This window comes from Oncorhynchus mykiss, chromosome 23 (assembly GCF_013265735.2).
Source record: "Oncorhynchus mykiss isolate Arlee chromosome 23, USDA_OmykA_1.1, whole genome shotgun sequence".
NCBI lineage: Eukaryota > Metazoa > Chordata > Actinopteri > Salmoniformes > Salmonidae > Oncorhynchus > Oncorhynchus mykiss.
This window is the reverse complement of record NC_048587.1, coordinates 57,021,912-57,049,120: the sequence shown is the minus strand read 5'-3', so window position 1 is coordinate 57,049,120 and position 27,209 is coordinate 57,021,912. Positions and strand designations below refer to the sequence as shown.

General features: G+C 43.5%; 1 protein-coding gene across 1 annotated transcript in view; it reads left to right on the top strand.

Moving 5' to 3' along the window:
• Window positions 1–27,209, top strand: part of LOC110503039 (integrin alpha-9) — a 160,592-nt gene that overhangs the window by 18,951 nt on the left and 114,432 nt on the right. The window contains exons 4-10 of the mRNA XM_036960871.1: window positions 2,073–2,196; window positions 10,054–10,121; window positions 18,701–18,830; window positions 19,032–19,117; window positions 19,596–19,658; window positions 21,334–21,471; window positions 23,740–23,845. Of these exons, the coding sequence (XP_036816766.1) occupies window positions 2,073–2,196; window positions 10,054–10,121; window positions 18,701–18,830; window positions 19,032–19,117; window positions 19,596–19,658; window positions 21,334–21,471; window positions 23,740–23,845 (715 nt within the window). The remainder of the gene's footprint in view (window positions 1–2,072; window positions 2,197–10,053; window positions 10,122–18,700; window positions 18,831–19,031; window positions 19,118–19,595; window positions 19,659–21,333; window positions 21,472–23,739; window positions 23,846–27,209) is intronic.

The following is a 27,209-nucleotide window of genomic DNA, read 5'->3' as shown; positions in this document are numbered from 1 at the left end:
TGCTTTCTCAGCTGCCTTCTCTCTCTGACAAGTATCTCAATCTCCTGCTGCCTCCTAGATTTGGCTGGTGCGGGTGTTTTCTTTCCGCTTCTCCTTTCGTTTACTCCAAAGCGCTCTTCTCCGTAGTGGTAGATAATGTCTCCCATCCTTTCAAGCTTTTTCTCTGCTGTTCCTACCTGTTGTTCCAAGATTTTTGTCAGGTCATTGTTGATTGTTTCCCACTCTCTCTTTTCAACAGCTTTGGGCCACTTCACACTCGGTCTGTGCCCTTTGATATTTTCCTCTTTTAGAGGTCTCTGTGGTTGGGTGAGTTCATCCACCGGCATTTCTGTGCTTGTGTTATCCTCCTCCGTTACAGGGGTGCTGATGCTCTGCGAACTTTGGTTTGCGCCCCGTCGCTGTGCTTCATTCGACTGATTTGACTGGCTGCTTCGTAAGAAGTACTGGTCAATGCGAGGTCCCTGTCTCTGCTCTCCCAAGCACCTTTTCCTCCCTTGATGGATCCTTAACCCCCTTTCCGATGTTACTCTCTTCCAACCACAGCTGCACACCTGAAGTGTGTGTCCTGCTGCTGTTATGGTTGTCTCATGTGCTGTGTTCCTACTCGTAGTCGTTTCCGTTCCTGGGTCCGTAACCGTGTGATCAGTCGTTGAGCCATCTTGCGCCCCAGCTCTCGCAGGCTCTAGGGGTATGTTCCTTTGTTGACTTTCAGTACCACTTAGCGGGTGTCTCCAACATACTGAAGCAGCGTTGGAGACTGCCAACATGGGTAGCTAGCCCATGACAGCCACAGTGGGGTCTATTCCCTCCGGTCAGCTGTCTCTCCAAGCTGTCACACAGACTTTCCTATGTTCCTCCTGTTAGAACTCAGTTATTACAGTAGAGGAATGTTAGAACTCAGTTATTACACTAGAGGACTGTTAGAACTCCGTTATTACAGTAGAGGACTGTTAGAACTCCGTTATTACAGTAGAGGACTGTTAGAACTCCGTTATTACAGTAGAGGACTGTTAGAACTCCGTTATTACACTAGAGGACTGTTATAACTCAGTTATTACACTAGAGGACTGTTATAACTCAGTTATTACACTAGAGGACTGTTATAACTCCGTTATTACACTAGAGGACTGTTATAGCTCCGTTATTACACTAGAGGACTGTTATAACTCCGTTATTACACTAGAGGACTGTTATAGCTCCGTTATTACACTAGAGGACTGTTATAACTCAGTTATTACACTAGAGGACTGTTATGACTCCGTTATTACACTAGAGGACTGTTAGAACTCAGTTCAGGAACATTTCACACTACTGAACTGAGCCGAACCAAGCTGAACTGAGCTGGCCTGGTTGTGCATCCACTGCAGTTGCTGGAACTGTGCTGAAATTGACATGTGTAAAGAAATAACCCTGCCTGTGGATGCACACAAATACTAGGAAGGAACCCAGGATGTTATGATGAACATGTTATGAGAACTGTTAGGAACTCAGGATGTTATTATGAAGCAGGGGTTTTTCTTAATCTGATGTCCGGATAGTCACACCACAGACTAATGAGACCAGGGCCGTTATGGTCACAGTTGGCTGTGACTTCATCCCTTCTCTTCTCTCAGAACAGTTAATTTAGCAGCTTGGTTAAAGTGTGTGGGGGTATGATGGAGTGGGTGTACGTGTGTGTGTGTGTGTGTGTGTGTGTGTGTGTGTGTGTGCGTGTGCTGCGTACATCTGTCATCTTGTCTGTCTGTCCTGCCGCCTGTCCACCTTTCTGCTCTCTGTTATCTCAGAGTAGGCCAGCAGATCCAGTCACACCTGAGTGAGACGTCACGTCTCTGTCTTTGTGTTCTGACTGTGCCTCTCTTGTGTCTGATGCAGGCCTGTGCCTCTCTTGTGTCTGATGCAGGCCTGTGCCTCTCTTGTGTCTGATGCAGGCCTGTGCCTCTCTTGTGTCTGATGCAGGCCTGTGCCTCTCTTGTGTCTGATGCAGGCCTGTGCCTCTCTTGTGTCTGATGCAGGCCTGTGCGTGCCTCTCTTGTGTCTGATGCAGGCCTGTGCCTCTCTTGTGTCTGATGCAGGCCTGTGCCCACCGTTGGAAGAATGTCTTCTATGACTCTGAGCTCATCCTTCCCCATGGTTACTGTTCCATCATCCCTCCTACGCTACAGGGCCGGACCCAAGCCCTCATCCCCTGCTACGAAGGTACAGTCGTACACACACACACACACACACACACACACACACACACACACACACACACACACACACACACACACACACACACACACACACAACTATCTCTACAGGGCAGGACCCCAGCCCTCATCCCCTGATATGAAGGTACGGTAATGTCCTCAGTGGTTCTCAATCTTTTTTGGTTACTGTACCCCTAATTACATTTTGCTCTGCCTGAAGTACCCCCTCATGAACAACTGATCAATAGGTCTATTTTCTCATAAGTACCCCCTTTATAGGCCACTTACTCTGGCGGGAACTTAGTACCCAAGGTTGAGAAACACAGCTTTATACTTCAGGATTAGATCTAATAGTGTAGAAACATGTCCTTTAGTAAACTATACACAGTGTCTTCAGGAAGTATTTACACCCTTTTTGATGTTCCGATTCCATGGCACAGGGTGTATGAGTTGATATATAAAACGACGCAAGATTCAAGACTTCGTGCTTTTCAGCTAAATGTATTTTCCACCAACAAAATGTTGAAAATTTGGGGCATACAATCATCACAGCTCTGCAGATTTTGTTGTGAGGATAAAGAATCAATAGACCATTTGTTTTGGTATTGCCCTTAGGTAGCCTGCTTCTGGTCTCAGGTTCAGGAATGGCTGAAAATGCATAACATTGATCTAAAATTGACCTTAGAAATAGCATTGTTGGGAGATCTGGAGAGACCTGGTCAGTCAATTACTAATATACTAACTAATAATCTTAGTAAAAGTATTTATCTTAAACTCGCAATCTGTGGATTCTATTCATTAGATATATTCAAACTATATGTTAAACATCACAGCATAGTTGAGAGACAGACAGTTGAAGTCGGGGGTTTACATACACCTTAGCCAAATACATTTATACTCAGTTTTTCACAATTCCTGACATTTAATCCTAGTAAAAATTCCCTGTTTTAGGTCAGTTAGGATCACCACTTTATTTTTAGAATGTTAAATGTCAGAATAATAGGAGAAAGAATGATTTATTTCAGCTTTTATTTCTTTCATCACATTCCCAGTGGGTCAGAAGTTTACATAGACTCAATTCGTATTTGGTAGCATTGCCTTTAAATGGTTTAACTTGGGTCAAATGTTTTGGGTAGCCTTCCACAAGCTTCCCACAATAAATTGGTTGAATTTTGGCCCATTCCTCCTGACAGAGCTGGTGTAACTGATTCAAGTTTGTAGGCCTCCTTGCTCGCACACACTTTTTCAGTTCTGCCCACAAATTTTCTATAGGATTGAGGTCAGGGCTTTGTGATGGCCACTCCAAACTTTGACTTTGTTGTCCTTTAGACATTTTGCCACAACTTTGAAAGTATGCTTGGGGTCATTGTCCATTTGGAAGACCCATTTGCGATCAAGCTGTAACTTCCTGACTGATGTCTTGAGATGTTACTTCAATATATCCACATAATTTTTCTCCCTCATGATACCATTTATTTTGTGAAGAAGCAAAGCACCCCCACAACATGATGCTGCCACCCAATCTTTTGATTTGCCCATGATGTCAAGCAAAGAGGCACTGAGTTTGAAGGTAGGCCTTAAAATACATCCACAGGTACACCTCCAATTGACTCAAATTATGTCAATTAGCCTATCAGAAGCTTCTAAAGCCATGACATCATTTTCTGGAATTTTCCAAGCTGTTTAAAGGTACAGTCAACTTAGAGTATGTAAACTTCTGACCCACTGGAATTGTGATACAGTGAATTATAAGTGAAATAATCTGTCTGTAAACAATTGTTGGAAAAAAGACTTGTGTCATGCACAAAGTAGATGTCCTAACTGACTTGCCAATACTATAGTTTGTTAACAAGAAATGTGTGGAGTGGTTGAAAAATTAGTTTTAATGACTCCAACCTAGGTGTATGTAAACTTCCGACTTCAACTGTAGAAATCCGAAGAGTGTGCCCAGCAGAGATAGGTGGGATGGGCTGAGGGAAACGGAGTGTTGGGGTGTGGAACTTGAGGCAAGTGGGAGTGGAGTTGCTGGGTGGGGATAGAATGACGGTCAAAGATGAAAGTCAAAAATAACATCAATTTTTTTTAATTTTTTTAATTAAGTTACTTTGAATGACAAACTTACATCAAACTTAGATCATTACATTAGTCTCGGATGGTGGAGGGGCAGCTCTCGGGGAACTGTTGGGGGGGATCTTGGATGGTTGGGGGCCTGGCAGTTGGGAGCTTTGGCCGATACGTCGCTGGTTCGGTCTCCGATTTGACTTGGTGTGAGATCTGTCAACGTGTCCTTGGGCGGGGCGCTTGACCCTGGTTGCTCCTGTGGGTCACTCTCGATGGGAGTCTGATAGATTGCTGAATGTAATGTTGAGTGTCTTCACTGCAGTTAGATTATATTTTTAATATTAAGTAAAAAATACAAAATAAATTAGGCTACCTATTGGTGGACGGGGATAAATGAAAAAAGCAGACATTGAATATGCTTGTACAGAACAAAAACATTCCAAAACATGCATCCGGTTTACAATAAGGCATGAATCTAAAACTGCAAAAAAAAATGTGGCAAAGAAATCTACCTATGTTTGTTGCAAAGCCAATAGAACACGCTACTGAGTACCACTCTACATATTTTCAAGCATGGTGGTGGCTGCATCATGTTATTGGTATGCTTGTCATTTGCAAGGACTATAGTTTATGATAAAAATAAACAGAATAGAGCTAAGCACATGCGAAATCCTAGAGGAAAATCTGATTCAGTCTGCTTTCCAACAGACACTGGAGACAAATTTACCTTTCAGGAGGACGATAACCTAAATCACAAGGCCAAATATGCACTGGAGTTGCTAACCAAGATGACGTTGAATGTTCATGAGGGGCCTAGTTATAGTTTTTACTTAAATATACATAAATCTATGTCAAGACTTGAAAATGGCTGTCTAGCAATGATCAACAACCACCTTGACAGAGCTTGAAGAATTTTTAAAAGAATAAAGTGCAAATATTGTCCAGGTGTAAAGCTCTTATAGATTTACGCAGAAAGACTCACAGCTGGAATTGCTGCCAAAGGTGATTCTAACATGTATTGGCTCAGTTGGTTGAATACTTATATGATCAATATATATTAGTGTTTTATTTTTCGTATTTCTTTTTCAATTTTTTATTTTTTATTTTTACAAATGTTAGAACATTTTCTTCCGCTTTGACATTACAGATTATTTTGTGTAGGTTATTGACAAAAAAGATAATTAAATCCATTTCAATCCCACTTTGTAACACAAAAAAGTGTGAATACTTTCTGAAGGCATTGTGCATGAATGGCTTCATACAAACAGACATTAATGTCATGGTTACTGCACAGTAACTTTCAATGGAATTATTCCTTCAGCTCACAATGTACACAACATATAGACAGAGATACAGACTGAAGTTTACTGAGTTTATAAGGAGGATGAGGGGGAGAGGCCTTGTGTGTTTAAGCTGTGTGTGTACATCCTAATCCGTGTGTGTACATGCTGTGTATACCCTCGGCCCCGGGTTAGACAGTGCAGGGATTTTATCATGACACACGTTCTCTCCAGGTCTCACAATGAGTTATAGACTTACACACACACACACACACACACACACACACACACGGCTATCAGGCACCGTAAGAGCCTTGAAATGTTCTCTCTCAAACCAACTCAAGAGAGAAATATGAGCTCAGTCTTGCAGGACCCAACACCTGGAGATTCCAAGGACACACACACACTTTGCTATGCTGCTAAAGGATAAAATATTCCACACACTAACCAGGTTTCCATCCAAACTTTTTATACGAGTAAAGTACATGTCGGATAAAAATTGTCATGACGACAGGACTAATGGAAACAGAACATTTTTCTGTGAACTTTCCAAATGTCGTTAAAACAAAATAAGCTAGACAAGGTGGGATCTTTTTGTATCTGTAAAATTAATTATGCAAGAAACGTTGGGAGCTTTTATGTGCAAATATTGATATAATAAACATCATATTGAAGTAAACTTAAAGTCAAGTGAATGAAATTGTAAGGTCATGCCACTACAACTCAGGAAAGCATATGATGAACTTCACAGGGTGGTGAAAGTGCAAGGTGACGATCTTGATGCTCTTTTCCAATAAATATTGAGGGTCTTATTCTGGTGACATGATGATCGATGCTTAGCTGCCGTTTGACATAATCTTGCTTTTTTAGTCCATAATAATCTCATCAGGTAGACTATACCCGAGCTGTTGGCTAGAGCACACGTGCCAATACCAGAGTGGGCACATTCGCTATATAACACATCATTTTTTGAGACAAAACCATCAGTAGAGTTTGAAATGCGATGGAAACCCGTTTAACTTGTGACTTTTTATAAGTTATGCTGGAATTTAACCGCAAAGGTATTTGTATGTGCACTACGTCATCACCCACAGCCTTTTATCTGCAACACCTCCATTAGATGGAAACATCTCTGGTAGGAATATATTGTTTTATGCAGTTTTTAGAGTTTTCGCATGACAATCTGTAGCCAATTTGGATGGAAACCTAGCTAGTGTTTAGCTAATTGAGTTAGAGATGTAGGAATGTGTATTCCCTCCATAGACTAAATTGCCACGGGGATGGGGGAACATAGCCATTTGAAGCTAGCCAGTAACTCCTCCAGTATGTGTTGACGTCATTTCACAGGATTGAATGGAAGCTGTAGAGATCGGTAAGAAATGGCACTTCTGTATCCAAATATCTTATTCATCCATTTGGGGGTCTTAAGCAATAAATAGGCTGGTATGATGGTGCATTGATCAGTTATGCCAGGGGTGGGCAGCTCCACTCCTCCAGGGCCTGATTGGTCTCACACTTTTTCTCCATCCCTAGCAAACACAGCTGATTTAATCAGATTGCATTCTAAACTGAAGATCATGATTAGATGATTATTGGAGTCAGGTGTGTTAGCTGGGGCTGGGGCAAAACTGTGAGACCAATCAGGCCCTCGAGAACTGGAATTGCCCACCCCTGAGTTATACAGTTTCAAGCTGTTATTTGTGCGTTTTTGCACAAACATCAACCTTTAAAGTACCTGTCCAGTGATTACAGATTTCTATGAAATATACCTTTAATTAATGTTAAAAAGCCTAGCATCGCCCGGGTTCGGGAGGGCTTGGTCGGTAGGGGTGTCCTTTTCTCATCGCGCACCAGCGACTCCTGTGGCGGGCTGGGCGCAGTGTGAGCTAACCAAGGTGGCCAGGTGCACGGTGTTTCCTCCGGCGCATTGGTGCGGCTGGCTTCCGGGTTGGATGCGTGCTGTGTTAAGAAGCAGTGCGGCTTGGTTGGGTTGTGTATTGGAGGACGCATGACTTTCAACCTTCGTCTCTCCCGAGCCCGTACGGGAGTTGTAGCGATGAGACAAGATAGTAGCTACTACAACAATTGGATACCACGAAATTGGGGAGAAAAAGGGGGTAAAATAAAATAAAAAAATAAATAAAAAAAAGAAGAAAAAAAGGAAGCTGTGTTGAAAACACTATTGGTCTGGTGTTTTTCAAGGCGTTTAAGAATATTTGCAGACTGAATTTATTCATTTATTAAACTTTTTTTAACCAGTCGAATCAGGAACAATATTCATATTTACAATGACGTCTTGGTAGTGAGAGGCCCATTTTCAAATAGCGTCTCAGAGTAGAAGTGGTAGGAGTGGTAATCTTGGATATTCATTATTATCTAAAAGGCAGAACTGATCCTAGATCAGCACTCCTACTGTGAGATTCTTTGTGAATATGGCCCCAGATACAATACTATAGGCTGTAGAGTATGCATTACCTACTCACCTGTAGGAGGGCTACAGCCTGGGACCACCCTGTCTTACCATGTTAGGAGGGCTACAGCCTGGGACCACCCTGTTTTACCATGTTAGGAGAGATACAGATTCTGATCAATACCTTCCTACTGGGGCAGCAGGTAGCCTAGTGGTTAGAGCGTTGGGCCAGTAACCAAAAGGCTGCTATATCGAATCCCCGAGCTGACAAGGTACAAATCTGTTGTTCTGCCCCTGAACAAGGCAGTTAAACCACTGTTTCTAGGCCGTCATTGTAAATAAGAATTTGTTCTTAACTGATTTGCCTAGTTAAATAAAATAAAAATCTGTTTATTAAATTGGTCCACTGTCAGGTTTCTCTGCCCTCCAAGTAATTTATAGGCCTTGTACATTCTAACACAATGCAGGTGGTTTGAAAAAGGATCTATAGAAAAGCATTTCCTATACAAGTATCATGACCCATGGTGCACTACTTTTGACTATGGGCCAAGATCAAAAGTAGTGCACTATATAGGGAATGATGTGCCATTTGGGACTCAGACACATGATTAAATGAAATGATTTGTTTTGATTCAGCCAAGTGAGTTCCTCTTTCAAGGGAGATTTTTTAGTGTCTTCCTTTCTGCACTTGCCGCCAATCGCACGGAGCAACTCCTGCCAAGCAACTAGGCACACACACACACACACACACACTGACACACACACACTGACACACACACACTGACACAGAAACACACACACACAGAAACACACACTGACACAGAAACACACACACTGACACAGAAACAAACACAGAAACACACACAGACACAGAAACACACACAGACACAGAAACACACACACACATATAAAGAAACACATACACAGAAAGACACACACAGAAACACAGAAACATACACATAAACTCACATATACCCCCCCCCCCAAAGCAGAGTTCTCCTCCCCACCCCAAGAGGCAGAGTTCTCCTCCCCACCCCAAGAGGCAGAGTTCTCCTCCCCACCCAAAGAGGCAGAGTTCTCCTCCCCCCCAAGAGGCAGGGTTTTCCTAACCCCCAAGAGGCAGAGTTCTCTTCCCCTCCAAGAGGCAGAGTTCTCCTCCCCCCCAAGAGGCAGAGTTCTCTTCCCCTCCAAGAGGCAGAGTTCTCCTCCCCCCCAAGAGGCAGAGTTCTCCTCCCCTCCAAGAGGCAGAGTTCTCCTCCCCCCCAAGAGGCAGAGTTCTCCTCCCCCCCAAGAGGCAGAGTTCTCCTCCCCCCCAAGAGGCAGAGTTCTCCTCCCCCCCAAGAGGCAGAGTTCTCCTCCCCCCCAAGAGGCAGAGTTCTCCTCCCTCCCAAGAGGCAGAGTTCTCCTCCCTCCCAAGAGGCAGAGTTCTCCTCCCTCCCAAGAGGCAGAGTTCTCCTCCCTCCCAAGAGGCAGAGTTCTCCTCCCTCCCAAGAGGCAGAGTTCTCCTCCCTCCCAAGAGGCAGAGTTCTCCTCCCCCCAAGAGGCAGAGTTCTCCCCCCCAAGAGGCAGAGACCCCCCCCCCCCCCCCCCCCCAAGAGGCAGAGTTCTCCTCCCCACCCCAAGAGGCAGAGTTCTCCTCCCCACCCCAAGAGGCAGAGTTCTCCTCCCCACCCCAAGAGGCAGAGTTCTCCTCCCCACCCCAAGAGGCAGAGTTCCCCCCCCCCACCCCATAGAGGCAAAGTGCTCCCCTCCCCAGTAGAGGCAGAGTGCTCCCCTCCCCCGTAGAGGCAGAGTGCTCTCCCACCCCCACCCCGTAGAGGCAGACTCTGCAGCTTTAATGCATTCCAATTGGAACCCTATCCCCTATATAGTGCACTACTTTTGATCATGGCCCATGGCGATCCCATACGGCCCTGGTCAAAAGTAGTGCACTATACAGGGAATAAGGTGCCATGTGGGACGTAACCAAACTTTCTTCCCCCAGTTTCCAGATTTTGACTTGGCCTGCGCTGAAGACTTTGACTAGCTCCATATGGAATGCAGGGAGAAGTGGAGTATAAATGCTGGCTCAGATACACAGCAAAGTCATTTGTGGTTTGTTTTTTCTTTGCAGACTATAAGCAGAAGTATGGGGAAGAGCACGGCTCGTGCCAAGCGGGGATAGCAGGCGTTTTTACTGAGGTCAGTGGCAGTGCATTCTCCATGTTCATCTCTTCTCTTCCTCTAATACATGTGGTACTGCTCTGTTTGTGTTGCTGTTATCTCAGGCTGCTCTTTCAGTCTGGTATACCTTTTAATGGTAGAGAAAACACATGAGCACACACACACACCACACCAGACATACACACCACACACACACCAGACACACACACACACACACCAGACACACACACACACACCCGACACACACACACCAGATGCACAGACACACCCACACACACACTGACACATACCAGACACACACACATACCAGACACACACACACACACACACTCACACACACACACACACACACACACACACACACACACACACACACACACACACACACCAGATGCACACACACACACACACACACACACCTGACACACACACACCAGATGCGCACCCACACAAACACCCACACACACACACACACACACACACACACACACACACACACACACACACACCAGACAGACGCGCGCACACACACACACCAGACACACACCGCACGCCAGACGCACACCGGACACACACACGCCAGACGTACACCAGACGCACACCAGACACACACCAGACACAAACACACACCAGATGCACACCAGACGCACACCACACACCATTCACACACACACCAGACAGATGCACGCGCACACACACACACCAGACACACACACACCGCACACGCGCACACCCACACACACACCAGACAGACGTGCGCACACATACACACACACACCAGACACACACCACACCAGACGCACACCACACACACACCAGACACACACCAGACACACACCACACCAGACGCACATCACACAACAGACGCACACCAGAAACACCACACACACACCAGACACACACACACAAGACGCACACACACACACCAGACACAAACACACACCACACACACAATAGACACACACCAGACGCATACCAGACACACACCAGATGCATACCACACACACCAGACACAAACACACAACAGACACACACTAGACGCATACCAGACACACACCAGACGCATACCACACACACCAGACACACACCAGACGCACACACACACACCAGATGCACACACACACACCAGATGCACACTCCACACACCAGACACACACACCAGACAGACACACACACGCACACCAGATGCACACACACACACACACACACACACACACACACACACACACACACACCAGACACGCACACACACCAGACAAACATCACACACCAGACACACATACACCAGACGCACACCGGATGCACACACACACACCAGACACGCACACCACACACCGGACACACCAGACATACACCGGACACACCAGACGCACACCGGGGACACTAACACATCCAGACACACTAACACATCCATACACACCTACAGACAACACTCAAACTGTTATGAAGCTGCTTTTCGTCTGTTTGGGCTCTGTTTTCAAGGCTGGGCTCTCAGCAGTCTTCAACATCAGCTCTGGATAAAGGTATTCACACGGTCTGCCTTGTATTTCTCTAAAATATTGGGTGAAATTCACCAGACTTTACCAGACTTGACCTCTCTGTTACGCTCTAAGCCTTGCCTTTTCCTCCCCTATAAAGGGATAGGGTCAGAAGGAAATAAAAACGTATTTTGCCTTAACTGCAGAAACGTGGCTATCAGTCAAACCCTACGTTCTTCCATTCACACTTCCTTTTCCTCAGTCTGATTTTTCCAGACTATTTGCACAAGACGTGTTTTCTTCAGATAATTAAATACTGGAGTGTGGTTAGGCTCACATGCTCGCAGTGAGTTACTAAGTTACACGAGCTTGTTAACATCTCCTAACCTGGAGTGTGGTTAGGCTCACATGCTCGCAGTGAGTTACTAAGTTACACGAGCTTGTTAACATCTCCTAACCTGGAGTGTGGTTAGGCTCACATGCTCACAGTGAGTTACTAAGTTACAGTAGCTTGTTAACATCTCCTAACCTGGAGTGTGGTTAGGCTCACATGCTCACAGTGAGTTACTAAGTTACAGTAGCTTGTTAACATCTCCTAACCTGGAGTGTGGTTAGGCTCACATGCTCACAGTGAGTTACCAAGTTACACGAGCTTGTTAACATCTCCTAACCTGGAGTGTGGTTAGGCTCACATGCTCACAGTGAGTTACTAAGTTACAGTAGCTTGTTAACATCTCCTAACCTGGAGTGTAGTTAGGCTCACATGCTCACAGTGAGTTACTAAGTTACAGTAGCTTGTTAACATCTCCTAACCTGGAGTGTGGTTAGGCTCACATGCTCACAGTGAGTTACTAAGTTACAGTAGCTTGTTAACATCTCCTAACCTGGAGTGTGGTTAGGCTCACATGCTCACAGTGAGTTACTAAGTTACAGTAGCTTGTTAACATCTCCTAACCTGGAGTGTGGTTAGGCTCACATGGTTGCAGTGAGTTACTAAGTTACAGTAGCTTGTTAACATCTCCTAACCTGGAGTGTGGTTAGGCTCACATGCTCGCAGTGAGTTACTAAGTTACAGTAGCTTGTTAACATCTCCTAACCTGGAGTGTGGTTAGGCTCACATGCTTGCAGTGAGTTACTAAGTTACAGTAGCTTGTTAACATCTCCTAACCTGGAGTGTGGTTAGGCTCACATGCTCGCAGTGAGTTACTAAGTTACAGTAGCTTGTTAACATCTCCTAACCTGGAGTGTGGTTAGGCTCACATGCTCGCAGTGAGTTACTAAGTTACAGTAGCTTGTTAACATCTCCTAACCTGGAGTGTGGTTAGGCTCACATGCTCGCAGTGAGTTACTAAGTTACACAAGCTTGTTAACATCTCCTAACCTGGAGTGTGGTTAGGCTCACATGCTCACAGTGAGTTACTAAGTTACAGTAGCTTGTTAACATCTCCTAACCTGGAGTGTGGTTAGGCTCACATGCTCACAGTGAGTTACTAAGTTACAGTAGCTTGTTAACATCTCCTAACCTGGAGTGTGGTTAGGCTCACATGCTCGCAGTGAGTTACTAAGTTACAGTAGCTTGTTAACATCTCCTAACCTGGAGTGTGGTTAGGCTCACATGGTTGCAGTGAGTTACTAAGTTACAGTAGCTTGTTAACATCTCCTAACCTGGAGTGTGGTTAGGCTCACATGCTCACAGTGAGTTACTAAGTTACACAAGCTTGTTAACATCTCCTAACCTGGAGTGTGGTTAGGCTCACATGCTCACAGTGAGTTACTAAGTTACAGTAGCTTGTTAACATCTCCTAACCTGGAGTGTGGTTAGGCTCACATGCTCACAGTGAGTTACTAAGTTACAGTAGCTTGTTAACATCTCCTAACCTGGAGTGTGGTTAGGCTCACATGCTCGCAGTGAGTTACTAAGTTACACAAGCTTGTTAACATCTCCTAACCTGGAGTGTGGTTAGGCTCACATGCTCGCAGTGAGTTACTAAGTTACACAAGCTTGTTAACATCTCCTAACCTGGAGTGTGGTTAGGCTCACATGCTCACAGTGAGTTACTAAGTTACACAAGCTTGTTAACATCTCCTAACCTGGAGTGTGGTTAGGCTCACATGCTCGCAGTGAGTTACTAAGTTACAGTAGCTTGTTAACATCTCCTAACCTGGAGTGTGGTTAGGCTCACATGCTCACAGTGAGTTACTAAGTTACACGAGCTTGTTAACATCTCCTAACCTGGAGTGTGGTTAGGCTCACATGGTTGCAGTGAGTTACTAAGTTACAGTAGCTTGTTAACATCTCCTAACCTGGAGTGTGGTTAGGCTCACATGCTCGCAGTGAGTTACTAAGTTACACAAGCTTGTTAACATCTCCTAACCTGGAGTGTGGTTAGGCTCACATGCTCGCAGTGAGTTACTAAGTTACACAAGCTTGTTAACATCTCCTAACCTGGAGTGTGGTTAGGCTCACATGCTCACAGTGAGTTACTAAGTTACAGTAGCTTGTTAACATCTCCTAACCTGGAGTGTGGTTAGGCTCACATGGTTGCAGTGAGTTACTAAGTTACACAAGCTTGTTAACATCTCCTAACCTGGAGTGTGGTTAGGCTCACATGCTCACAGTGAGTTACTAAGTTACAGTAGCTTGTTAACATCTCCTAACCTGGAGTGTGGTTAGGCTCACATGCTCACAGTGAGTTACTAAGTTACAGTAGCTTGTTAACATCTCCTAACCTGGAGTGTGGTTAGGCTCACATGCTCGCAGTGAGTTACTAAGTTACACAAGCTTGTTAACATCTCCTAACCTGGAGTGTGGTTAGGCTCACATGCTCGCAGTGAGTTACTAAGTTAAACAAACTTGTTAACATCTCCTAACCTGGAGTGTGGTTAGGCTCACATGCTCACAGTGAGTTACTAAGTTACACAAGCTTGTTAACATCTCCTAACCTGGAGTGTGGTTAGGCTCACATGCTCGCAGTGAGTTACTAAGTTACAGTAGCTTGTTAACATCTCCTAACCTGGAGTGTGGTTAGGCTCACATGCTCACAGTGAGTTACTAAGTTACACAAGCTTGTTAACATCTTCTAACCTGGAGTGTGGTTAGGCTCACATGCTCACAGTGAGTTACTAAGTTACAGTAGCTTGTTAACATCTCCTAACCTGGAGTGTGGTTAGGCTCACATGCTCACAGTGAGTTACTAAGTTACACAAGCTTGTTAACATCTCCTAACCTGGAGTGTGGTTAGGCTCACATGCTCACAGTGAGTTACTAAGTTACACAAGCTTGTTAACATCTCCTAACCTGGAGTGTGGTTAGGCTCACATGCTCACAGTGAGTTACTAAGTTACACAAGCTTGTTAACATCTCCTAACCTGGAGTGTGGTTAGGCTCACATGCTCACAGTGAGTTACTAAGTTACACAAGCTTGTTAACATCTCCTAACCTGGAGTGTGGTTAGGCTCACATGCTCGCAGTGAGTTACTAAGTTACACGAGCTTGTTAACATCTCCTAACCTGGAGTGTGGTTAGGCTCACATGCTCGCAGTGAGTTACTAAGTTACAGTAGCTTGTTAACATCTCCTAACCTGGAGTGTGGTTAGGCTCACATGCTCGCAGTGAGTTACTAAGTTACACAAGCTTGTTAACATCTCCTAACCTGGAGTGTGGTTAGGCTCACATGCTCGCAGTGAGTTACTAAGTTACACAAGCTTGTTAACATCTCCTAACCTGGAGTGTGGTTAGGCTCACATGCTCACAGTGAGTTACTAAGTTACAGTAGCTTGTTAACATCTCCTAACCTGGAGTGTGGTTAGACTCACATGGTTGCAGTGAGTTACTAAGTTACACAAGCTTGTTAACATCTCCTAACCTGGAGTGTGGTTAGGCTCACATGCTCGCAGTGAGTTACTAAGTTACACGAGCTTGTTAACATCTCCTAACCTGGAGTGTGGTTAGGCTCACATGGTTGCAGTGAGTTACTAAGTTACACAAGCTTGTTAACATCTCCTAACCTGGAGTGTGGTTAGGCTCACATGCTCACAGTGAGTTACTAAGTTACACAAGCTTGTTAACATCTCCTAACCTGGAGTGTGGTTAGGCTCACATGCTCGCAGTGAGTTACTAAGTTACAGTAGCTTGTTAACATCTCCTAACCTGGAGTGTGGTTAGGCTCACATGGTTGCAGTGAGTTACTAAGTTACAGTAGCTTGTTAACATCTCCTAACCTGGAGTGTGGTTAGGCTCACATGCTCACAGTGAGTTACTAAGTTACACAAGCTTGTTAACATCTCCTAACCTGGAGTGTGGTTAGGCTCACATGCTCACAGTGAGTTACTAAGTTACACAAGCTTGTTAACATCTCCTAACCTGGAGTGTGGTTAGGCTCACATGCTCACAGTGAGTTACTAAGTTACAGTAGCTTGTTAACATCTCCTAACCTGGAGTGTGGTTAGGCTCACATGGTTTAGCACTCGACCACATGGGCTGCATCCCAAATGACTCCATATTCCATATATAGTCGCTACTGACCAGGGCCCATAGCTCTCTGGTCAAAATTGGTGCACTATATAGGGAATAGGGGGCCATTTGTGATACATCCATGCTCTTTGTACTGAGTCTGTACTTTGTTGGAGTGATTTAAAGACGTGTCTAACAGTAGTGCGCCCTGGTCTGGGGTGTGTAATGAGGAGCAACCAGACGCTGCACTTGATGCATTTATGAAACTACTTATTCCTGTTACCAATAAGCACGCACCCATTAAGACAATTACTGTAAAAACTGTTCAATCCCCTTGGATTGATGAGGAATTAAAAAATTGTATGGTTGAGAGGGATGAGCCAAAAGGTATGGCAATCAAGTCTGGCAGCCCAACTGATTGGCAAACGTGCCGCAAATTAAGAAATCATGTGACTAAACTAAAGAAAAATATAAAGAAACTACACTATGAAACAAAGATAAATTATATAAAGAATGATAGTAAAAAGCTTTGGGGCACCTTCAATATACATTTTTGGGGAAAAAAGCCAACTAGGCTCCTTCATTTATTGAATCAGATGGCTCATTCATCACAAAGCCCACTGATATTGCAAGCTACTTCAATGACTTTGTCATTTGCAAGATAAGCAAACTTAGGGATGACATGCCATGTACAAACATTGACACGACATCCATGTATATCGGACCAAATATGAAAGACAAGAATTACTTTTGAATTCTGTAAAGTCAGTGTGGAAGAGGTGAAAAACATTATTGTTATCTATCAACAATGACGCGCCACTGGGGTCTGACAATCTAGATTGAAAATTACTGAGGATAATAGCAGACAATATTGCCACAATGGAAATAAGTCCCAGACTTTATTGTGTGTTATCCTCAATGATTTATTCATGTGCATGTATGTTTTTTTTCAAGTTTTATGTGTGCTTGTTTTTTAAAATGGTTGAATTAATAAACTAAACTAAAACTAAACACTCCTATTTGCCACATCTTCAATTTAAGCCTACAAGAGAGTGTGTTCCCTCAGGCCTGGAGGGAAGCTAAAGTCATTCCGCTACCCAAGAATAGTAAAGCCCCCTTTATTGGCTCAAATAGCCAACCAATCAGCCTGTTACCAACCCTTAGTAAACGTCTGCAAAAAAGTGTATTTGACAAGTGCAACAGAATTTCAGCATGCTTTTAGAGAAGGACATTCAACAAGCTGATAAAATGATTTTGGGGGCTGTCTTGTTTGACTTCAGTGCAGCTTTTGACATTATCGATCATAGTCTGCTGCTGGAAAAATTGATGTGTTATGGCTTTACGCCTGTAATGTCGATGAAGAGTTACTTGTCTAACAGAACACAGAGGGTGTTATTTAATGGAAGTCTATCAAATATAATCCAGTTAGAATCAGGAATTCCCCAGGGTAGCTGTTTAGGCCCCATGCTTTTATTTTTTTTTACTAACGACATTTGAGTAAAGCCAGAGTTTCTATGTATGTGAATGACTCAACACTACAGTGACTGAAATGAGTCAACACTCAACAAAGAGCTGCAGTATTTCTAAAACTAAAAACAATGTATTTGGAACAAAACACTCACTAAAACCTAAACCTCAACTATATCTTGTAATAAATAATGTGTAAATTGAACAAGTTGAGATGACTAAACTGCTTGGAGTAACACTAGATTGTAAACTGTCATGGTCGAAATATATTGATGCAGTAGTAGCTAAGATGGGGAGAAGTCTGTCCATAATAAAGCGTTGCTCTGCCTTCTTAACAACACTATCAACAAGGCAGGTCCTACGGGCCCTGGTTTTGTCGCACCTTGACTACTGTTCAGTTGTGTGGTCAAGGGCCACAAAAAAGGACTTATTGCAAATTGGTTCAGAACAGAGTAGCACGGCTGGCCCTTGGATGTGCACAGAGAGCTAATATTAATAATATGCATGTCAATCTCTCCTGGCTGAAACGACTACTTTTATTTGTAATAGGTATTGAAATGTTGAATGCACCGAGCTGTCAGTCTAAACTACTGGAACACAGCTCCGAGGTCTCTTCACAGTCCCCAAGGTCAGAACTGACTATGGGAGGCACACAGTACTACATAGAGCCATGATTACATGGAACTCCATTCCACATCAAGTAACTGATGCAAGCAGTAAAATTAGATTTAAAAACAAATAAAAAAAACACCTTATGGAACAGCGGGGACTGTGAAGCAGCACAAACATTGGCACACACACACACACACACACACACACACACACACACACACACACACACACACACACACTATACATACACATGGATTTAGTACTGTAGATATGTGGTAGTGGTGGAGTAGGGGCCTGAGGGCACACGGTGTGTTTTGAAATCTGTGAATTTATTGTAATGTTTTAAAATTGTATAAACTGCCATAATTTTGCTGAACCTCAGGAAGAGTGCAGCTAATGGAGATCCATAATAAATACAAATACAAATATGAAGTCTTGCCAATCCATTAAAGTGTGATCCAGTATTTTCACTTAAGTTAATTGCTGAACAGTCTACTCTCTGTCTCTCTTTCTGATGTATTGTGACTTCGTTGGGTCGACTTTGTGAGAGACAGGGAGTCAATATGGTGTGTTTGTGGTCATATCAGGAGCTGGTGGTGATGGGAGCTCCAGGATCATACTACTGGACAGGAACAGTTAAGGTCTACAACCTGACCTCCAACACCTTCTACAACCCCAACAAAGAAGACATTGACTCACACAGATACAGTTATCTAGGTATGTATCCTGTCTTTGATTAGTTTACTCAATCCATCACATTCATATACAGCTTTTTTTTTCACATCAACCGTTTGACAAGTAAGGCTTTACAGTAACTTGGCATATACTACCAAAGAGCAACAGTGAATTATCACATTTGACCAACTCTGTCTGTCTGTTTGACCGACTTTAACTGTCGGTTTGACCAACACTTTACAGGCTATGCCGTGACTACTGGACACTTCTCCTCTCCTAACATCATAGATGTGGCTGCAGGAGCTCCACAACACAGTGGAGGGGGGAAAGTATGTACTGGAATGTTATACCTTTGTTGTGTTATTGCATTGGTGTGGTACATACCTGTCCTGTGTACCTGTAACATACATACCTGTACAGAGTACCTGTAACATACATACATGTCCTGTGTACCTGTAATGTACATACCTGTCCTGTGTCCCCTTAACATACATACCTGTACTGTGTACCTCTAACTTACATACCTGTCCTGTGTACCTGTAACATACATACCTGTACTGAGTACCTCTAACATACATACCTGTACTGTGTACCTGTAACATACATACCTGTACTGAGTACCTGTAATGTACATACCTGTACTGTGTACCTCTAACGTACATACCTGTCCTGTGTACCTGTAACATAAATACCTGTAATGAGTACCTGTAATGTACATACCTGTAATGTGTACCTCTAACGTACATACTTGTACTGTGTACCTGAAACGTACCAGTATTTTAACGCTGTTGACTCCTTTCCCTCCAGGTTTACATTTTCAGAATCAATGGAGTGTCTTTGGTGAAGATCTTTCAAGCCTCGGGGACAATGGTATGTGTCTGAAGGTTCACAGTTAGCTACTATGCTTTTTAACCATTACTAAATAAGTGACATATTTTTGTTTATTTACCAGTGTGTCGGTAGTAATCACTCTTAATATATGCCATTTAGCAGACACTTTTACCCAAAGTGACTTAGTCATGCATCATACATTTTACAGATGGGTGGTCCCGGGAATCTAACCCACTACCTTGGCATTACAAGCACCTTGCTTTACCAACTGAGCAACAAAGAACTACCGTTCACTTCAAGCATCTGTTAGCATTCTTTGTTATCAGAAATAACATAGTGCTACACTTGAGTTATAATGGACACATGCCTTGTCTTGTTCTAAAAAGCATGCTCAATGGAGAGTCTCTAATGTTAATCTGGGTCTGGGAAACCAGGCCCCAGGCCCCACATGCCTTGTCTTGTTCTAAAAAGCATGCTCAATGGAGAGTCTCTAATGTTAATCTGGGTCTGGGAAACCAGGCCCCATGTGTTGTAGAGTACACATAGCTGGTGTAGATGAAGCATGGCAGGCTGCTAGTTCATAGCAGGTGTAGATGAAGCATGGCAGGTTGCTAGTTCATAGCAGGTGTAGCTGAAGCATGGCAGGCTGCTAGTTCATAGCAGGTGTAGATGAAGCATGGCAGGTTGCTAGTTCAAAGCTGTTGTAGAAGAAGCATGGTAGGCTGCTAGTTCATAGCATGGCAGGCTGCTAGTTCAAAGCTGTTGTAGAAGAAGCATGGTAGGCTGCTAGTTCATAGCAGGTGTAGATTAAGCATGGCAGGATGCTAGTTCATAGCAGGTGTAGATGAAGCATGGCAGGCTGCTAGTTCAGCCGGTGTCGCTGAAACATGACAGGCTGCTAGTTCTTTGTTTTCTCAGGAGAACCACACTGTTTATGCTGTCTATGTAATGTTTAGAGAGCAGCAGTGGTTAGCTAATGGGAGGGAAGGAGGCTGTGGGCTGCATTCCAAACAACAGCCCATGGGCTTTGGTCAAAAGTAGTACACTATATAGGGAAAGACATGCCATTTGGGACACATCCCTCGTCTGGCCAGGAACCACACAGCTAGGGAGGGCAATTCACATGGTTTTAAGCGTAAATAACAAGTATATCTTGGTAGATAAAGATACGTTTTGTAAATATTCTGTTAATGTTGGTCAAGATATGAAAGGGAAAATAAATCTAGTCAGATTGTGGAGGGAGAGGATGATGAAACTAAAGTGCATGTATATCTTGATGGCATGCAGAAAAGCAGACCTCCTAGGCAATGAATATAGGAAAGGAGAGGAGAGGAGAGGAGAGGAGAGGAGAGGAGAGGAGAGGAGAGGAGAGGAGAGGAGAGGAGAGGAGAATATTTTTTCCAGTGGGAACTTCAGTTGTGGCTAATAAATACACACGTAATTCACATGACAGATACAACATTATACTAGATCAACACCATTACTAATTTTTAGTTGAAAAGCGGTCCTTGACTATGTGATCTGACCAGTGCTGGGTTTGTCTAAGAAACCACTAACCAGTGCTGGGTTTGTCTAAGAAACCACTAACCAGTGCTACGTCCGTCTATAGCTTTATACATTATATAAAAGATTAATACAAAGTCATGTATTTTCACTGATGTGATGTCTGACCCAATGCTGTCTGTCTGTGTGGCTGTGCTTGTTTATTTTCCAGATGGGCTCTTACTTTGGCTCCTCATTATGTGGAGTTGACCTGAACAGGGACGGCCTTTCGGACCTGCTGGTTGGAGCGCCCATGCACAGCACGCTACGGGACGAGGGACAGGTCTCTGTCTACCTCAGCAAAGGCAACGTGAGTGGGAAGATTGAGATCTGGCTTGAACGGGAATAGGGTTCGAAAATGTTATGAACTTTCTGAAATGGCCCATGTTGTTCAGAAGTTGTAGGATATTCAGAAGGGAATGACCAGGGAGGGAATCTTACAGCTAGGAATTCTGTAAATGTGATTTCTGAAAAATATGAGAAATGTGCAATGAACAGTATATTCTAGTCCTCCAGTCAACCTGTGTCGAGCCCTCCGTATGTAAACATGGCTGCCTATACCGTGCAGCAAGAGTTTATATGACCTCCATAGATTGTTCATCTGTCCATGTCAGACCAGCTGGTTAACCAAATGCTAAGAACTTAAAGAAAAGTATTTGCTTTAAAAGTGGGGATTGCTTAACTTTGTCTGTGTTTGGTCCTGTTCTATTTGTGAGGTATCATTAGGATGTTGTAACTAGCTAGTCTTGGAGGTTCTTACGGTGAGTTATCATTAGGATGTTGTAACTAGCTAGTCTTGGAGGTTCGTACGGTGAGTTATCATTAGGATGTTGTAACTAGCTAGTCTTGGAGGTTCGTACGGTGAGTTATCATTAGGATGTTGTAACTAACTAGTCTTGGAGGTTCTTACGGCGAGTTATCATTAGGATGTTGTAACTAGCTAGTCTTGGAGGTTCTTACGGTGAGTTATCATTAGGATGTTGTAACTAACTAGTCTTGGAGGTTCTTACGGTGAGTTATCATTAGGATGATGTAACTAACTAGTCTTGGAGGTTCTTACGGTGAGTTATCATTAGGATGTTGTAACTAGCTAGTCTTGGAGGTTCTTACGGTGAGTTATCATTAGGATGTTGTAACTAACTAGTCTTGGAGGTTCTTACGGTGAGTTATCATTAGGATGCTTGTAACTAGCTAGTCTTGGAGGTTCTTACGGTGAGTTATCATTAGGATGTTGTAACTAGCTAGTCTTGGAGGTTCTTACAGTGAGTTATCATTAGGATGTTGTAACTAGCTAGTCTTGGAGGTTCTTACGGAGAGTTATCATGAGGATGTTGTAACTAGCTAGTCTTGGAGGTTCGTACGGTGAGTTATCATTAGGATGTTGTAACTAGCTAGTCTTGGAGGTTCGTACGGTGAGTTATCATTAGGATGTTGTAACTAACTAGTCTTGGAGGTTCTTACGGCGAGTTATCATTAGGATGTTGTAACTAGCTAGTCTTGGAGGTTCTTACGGTGAGTTATCATTAGGATGTTGTAACTAACTAGTCTTGGAGGTTCTTACGGTGAGTTATCATTAGGATGTTGTAACTAGCTAGTCTTGGAGGTTCTTACGGTGAGTTATCATTAGGATGTTGTAACTAGCTAGTCTTGGAGGTTCTTACGGTGAGTTATCATTAGGATGTTGTAACTAGCTAGTCTTGGAGGTTCTTACGGTGAGTTATCATTAGGATGTTGTAACTAGCTAGTCTTGGAGGTTCTTACGGTGAGTTATCATTAGGATGTTGTAACTAGCTAGTCTTGGAGGTTCTTACGGTTAGTTATCATTAGGATGTTGTAACTAGCTAGTCTTGGAGGTTCTTACGGTGAGTTATCATTAGGATGTTGTAACTAGCTAGTCTTGGAGGTTCTTACGGTGAGTTATCATTAGGATATTGTAACTAGCTAGTCTTTGAGGTACTTACGGTGAGTTATCATTATGATGTTGTAACTAGCTAGTCTTGGAGGTTCTTACGGTGAGTTATCATTAGGATGTTGTAACTAGCTAGTCTTGGAGGTTCTTACGGTGAGTTATCATTAGGATGTTGTAACTAGCTAGTCTTGGAGGTTCTTACGGTGAGTTATCATTAGGATGTTGTAACTAGCTAGTCTTGGAGGTTCTTACGGTGAGTTTGGTAATTTGAGTTTTTAGTGAAAAATATGGATGTATTTTAGTTAGGCTCCCGAGTGGTGCAGTAGTCTAAGGCACTGCATCTCAGCGCTAGAGGCGTCACTACTGATACCCTGGTTCGAATCCAGGCTGTATCACAACCGTCCATGATTGGGAGTCCCATAGGGCGGCGCACAACTGTCCCAGCGTCATCCGGGTTTCACCGGGGTAGGCCATCATTGTAAATAAGAATTTGTTCTTAACTGACTTGCCTAGTTAAATAAATAAATAAATATTATAATAACCATTGCCCTTTAAAGTAAAGGGTTGTGTCATGTCATAACCATTCCCCTTTAGTTATGGGTTGATTCACGTAATAACCGTTCCTCAGTGTAACGTCCTAACCGTACCCCTGTCTGACTCTAATTGCAGGGTGTGATGGAGGAAGTAGGACTCTTAAATGGTGATAATGCCTACAGTGCACACTTTGGAGAGTGCATCACTGCAATCGGAGACATTGATGACGATGGGTACCAAGGTAAGTATCTCTCAACTGACTCACTGTGTTTTCAAGTATAGAATGTATGCTTATGAAAATGCGTCCACTCCTTCAACCTCCACCATTGTTGCACAAATACCAAACTTCTCGATGACACACTCATGAATATTAAATTATTTTCATGAGAAGTGGTCTGGTCGACAATGTTTCTGGAATGTGATATAGCTAGTCATACAAAAGCTTTTCTCTCAGAGACGTTCTGTTTGGAATATCTTATGGAGAGGGAAGCACAACTCCCCTTTAACGCATGTGTATGTACATAGCACACACACACCCATATATAGCACACACACATCCAGATATAGCACACACACACACACAGATATAGCACACACACACACACAGATATAGCACACACACACACCCAGATATAGCACACACACACACAGATATAGCACACGCACACACACACACACACACCCATATATAGCACACAAACCCAGATATAGCACACACACACATCCAGATATAGCGCACACACACACACACACACACACACACAGATATAGCACACACACACACACACCCAGATATAGCGCGCACACACACACACAGATATAGCACACACACAAACACACAGATATAGCACACACACCCAGATATAGCACACCCACACACACCCAGATATAGCACACACACACACACACACACACACACACACATACGCACGCACGCACGCACACACACACACACACACACACACACACACACACACACACACACACCCAGATGTAGCACACACACACCCAGATATAGCACACACACACACCCAGATATAGCACACACACACACCCAGATATAGCACACACACACACCCAGATATAGCACACACACAGACCAAGATATAGCACACACACAGATATAGCACACACACACACACACAGATATAGCACACACACACACAGATATAGCACACACCCACACCCAGATATAGCACACACATCCACAGAAATAGCACACACACACACACAGATATAGCACACACACACACACAGAGATATAGCACACACACACACACGCAGATATAGCACACACACACACACACACACACCCATATATAGCACACACACCCACCCAGATATAGCACACACACCCAGATATAGCACACACACAGACCAAGATATAGCACACACACACACAGATATAGCACACACCCCCAGATATAGCACACACACACACTCCCAGATATAGCGTACACACCCCCAGATATAACGTACACCCCCCCAGATATAACATACACACCCCCAGATATAGCGTACACACCCCCAGATATAACGTACACACCCCCAGATATAACGTACACACCCCCAGATATAACGTACACACCCCCAGATATAGCGTACACACCCCCAGATATAACGTACACACCCCCAGATATAACGTACACACCCCCAGATATAGCGTACACACCCCCAGATATAACGTACACACCCCCAGATATAACGTACACACCCCCAGATATAACGTACACACCCCCAGATATAACGTACACACCCCCAGATATAACGTACACACCCCCAGATATAGCGTACACACCCCCAGATATAACGTACACACCCCCAGATATAACGTACACACCCCCAGATATAACGTACACACCCCCAGATATAGTGTACACACCCCCAGATATAGCGTACACACCCCCAGATATAGCGTACACACCCCCAGATATAGCGTACACACCCCCAGATATAACGTACACACACCCAGCCTATTTTCCTGGCACTCACTGGAATAGTCTAGAGATTTTTCTTGGTGCGTGTTTCATACTGGAATAGTCTAAATGTTTGTGATTGAATTAAGGCCAGGACTGGATAGCCTGGAGAACATTAACACCATTATCTGATGAGGAATCTACTGTTAGACTGCAGAGCAGTAACACTGTCTCTCATTATCTGATGAGGAATCTACTGATAGACTGCAGAGCAGTAACAGTCTCCCTTTATCTGATGAGGAATCTAGTGATAGACTGGAGGGCAGTAACACTGTCTCCCTTTATCTGATGAGGAATCTAGTGATAGACTGGAGGGCAGTAACACTGTCTCCCTTTATGTGATGAGGAATCTACTGTTATACTGGATAGACTGGAGAGCAGTAACACTGTCTCCCTTTATCTGATGAGGAATCTAGTGATAGACTGGAGGGCAGTAACACTGTCTCCCTTTATCTGATGAGGAATCTAGTGATAGACTGGAGGGCAGTAACACTGTCTCCCTTTATCTGATGAGGAATCTAGTGATAGACTGGAGGGCAGTAACACTGTCTCCCTTTATTTGATGAGGAATCTACTGTTAGAACACTGACGTACCGACTAGCAGTGTTGTTTGAGGGCTGGAGTTGAAAAATGTACTCTGTATCCTGGTGTGTACTAACTTTTTACGCAAGTAAAGTACATGTTGGATAAAAAATTGCACGATAGGCCAGATGGAAACAGCAAATCGGTCAGTAAACTTTCCAAATGTTGACAAAACAAAATACACTAGACAAGGTGGGATCTTTTTGTGTCTCTAAAATTAATTATGCGAGAAATGGCGGTGTGAACACTTTTATGCGCAAATATTGATATAATAATCGTCATATCAAATGAAACTTGGAGTTGCAACACACATGTTGTGTGTTCCTCCCACTTCAACTCAGGAAAGCATACAGTTTATTAGGCTACAGATGAAATATGTTCTGATGAACTTCACAGGGTGGTGAAAGTGCAAGGTGACGATCTTGATGCTCTTTTCCAATAAATATTGAGGGTCTTATTCTGGTGACATGATGATCGATGCTTAGCTGCCGTTTGACATAATCTTGCTTTTTTAGTCCATAATAATCTCATCAGGTAGACTATACCCGAGCTGCTGCCAATACCAGAGTGGGCACATTCGCTATATACAGTGCCTTGCGAAAGTATTCGGCCCCCTTGAACTTTGCGACCTTTTGCCACATTTCAGGCTTCAAACATAAAGATATAAAACTGCATTTTTTTGTGAAGAATCAACAACAAGTGGGACACAATCATGAAGTGGAACGACATTTATTGGATATTTCAAACTTTTTTAACAAATCAAAAACTGAAAAATTGGGCGTTTTGTTTGAAATATCCAATAAATGTCGTTCCACTTCATGATTGTGTCCCACTTGTTGTTGATTCTTCACAAAAAAATACAGTTTTATATCTTTATGTTTGAAGCCTGAAATGTGGCAAAAGGTCACAAAGTTCAAGGGGGCCGAATACTTTCGCAAGGCACTGTAACACATCTTTTTTTGAGACAAAACCATCAGTAGAGTTTGAAATGCGATGAAAACCTGTTTAACTTGTGCTTTTTTATTTGGTACATGGGAATTTAACCGC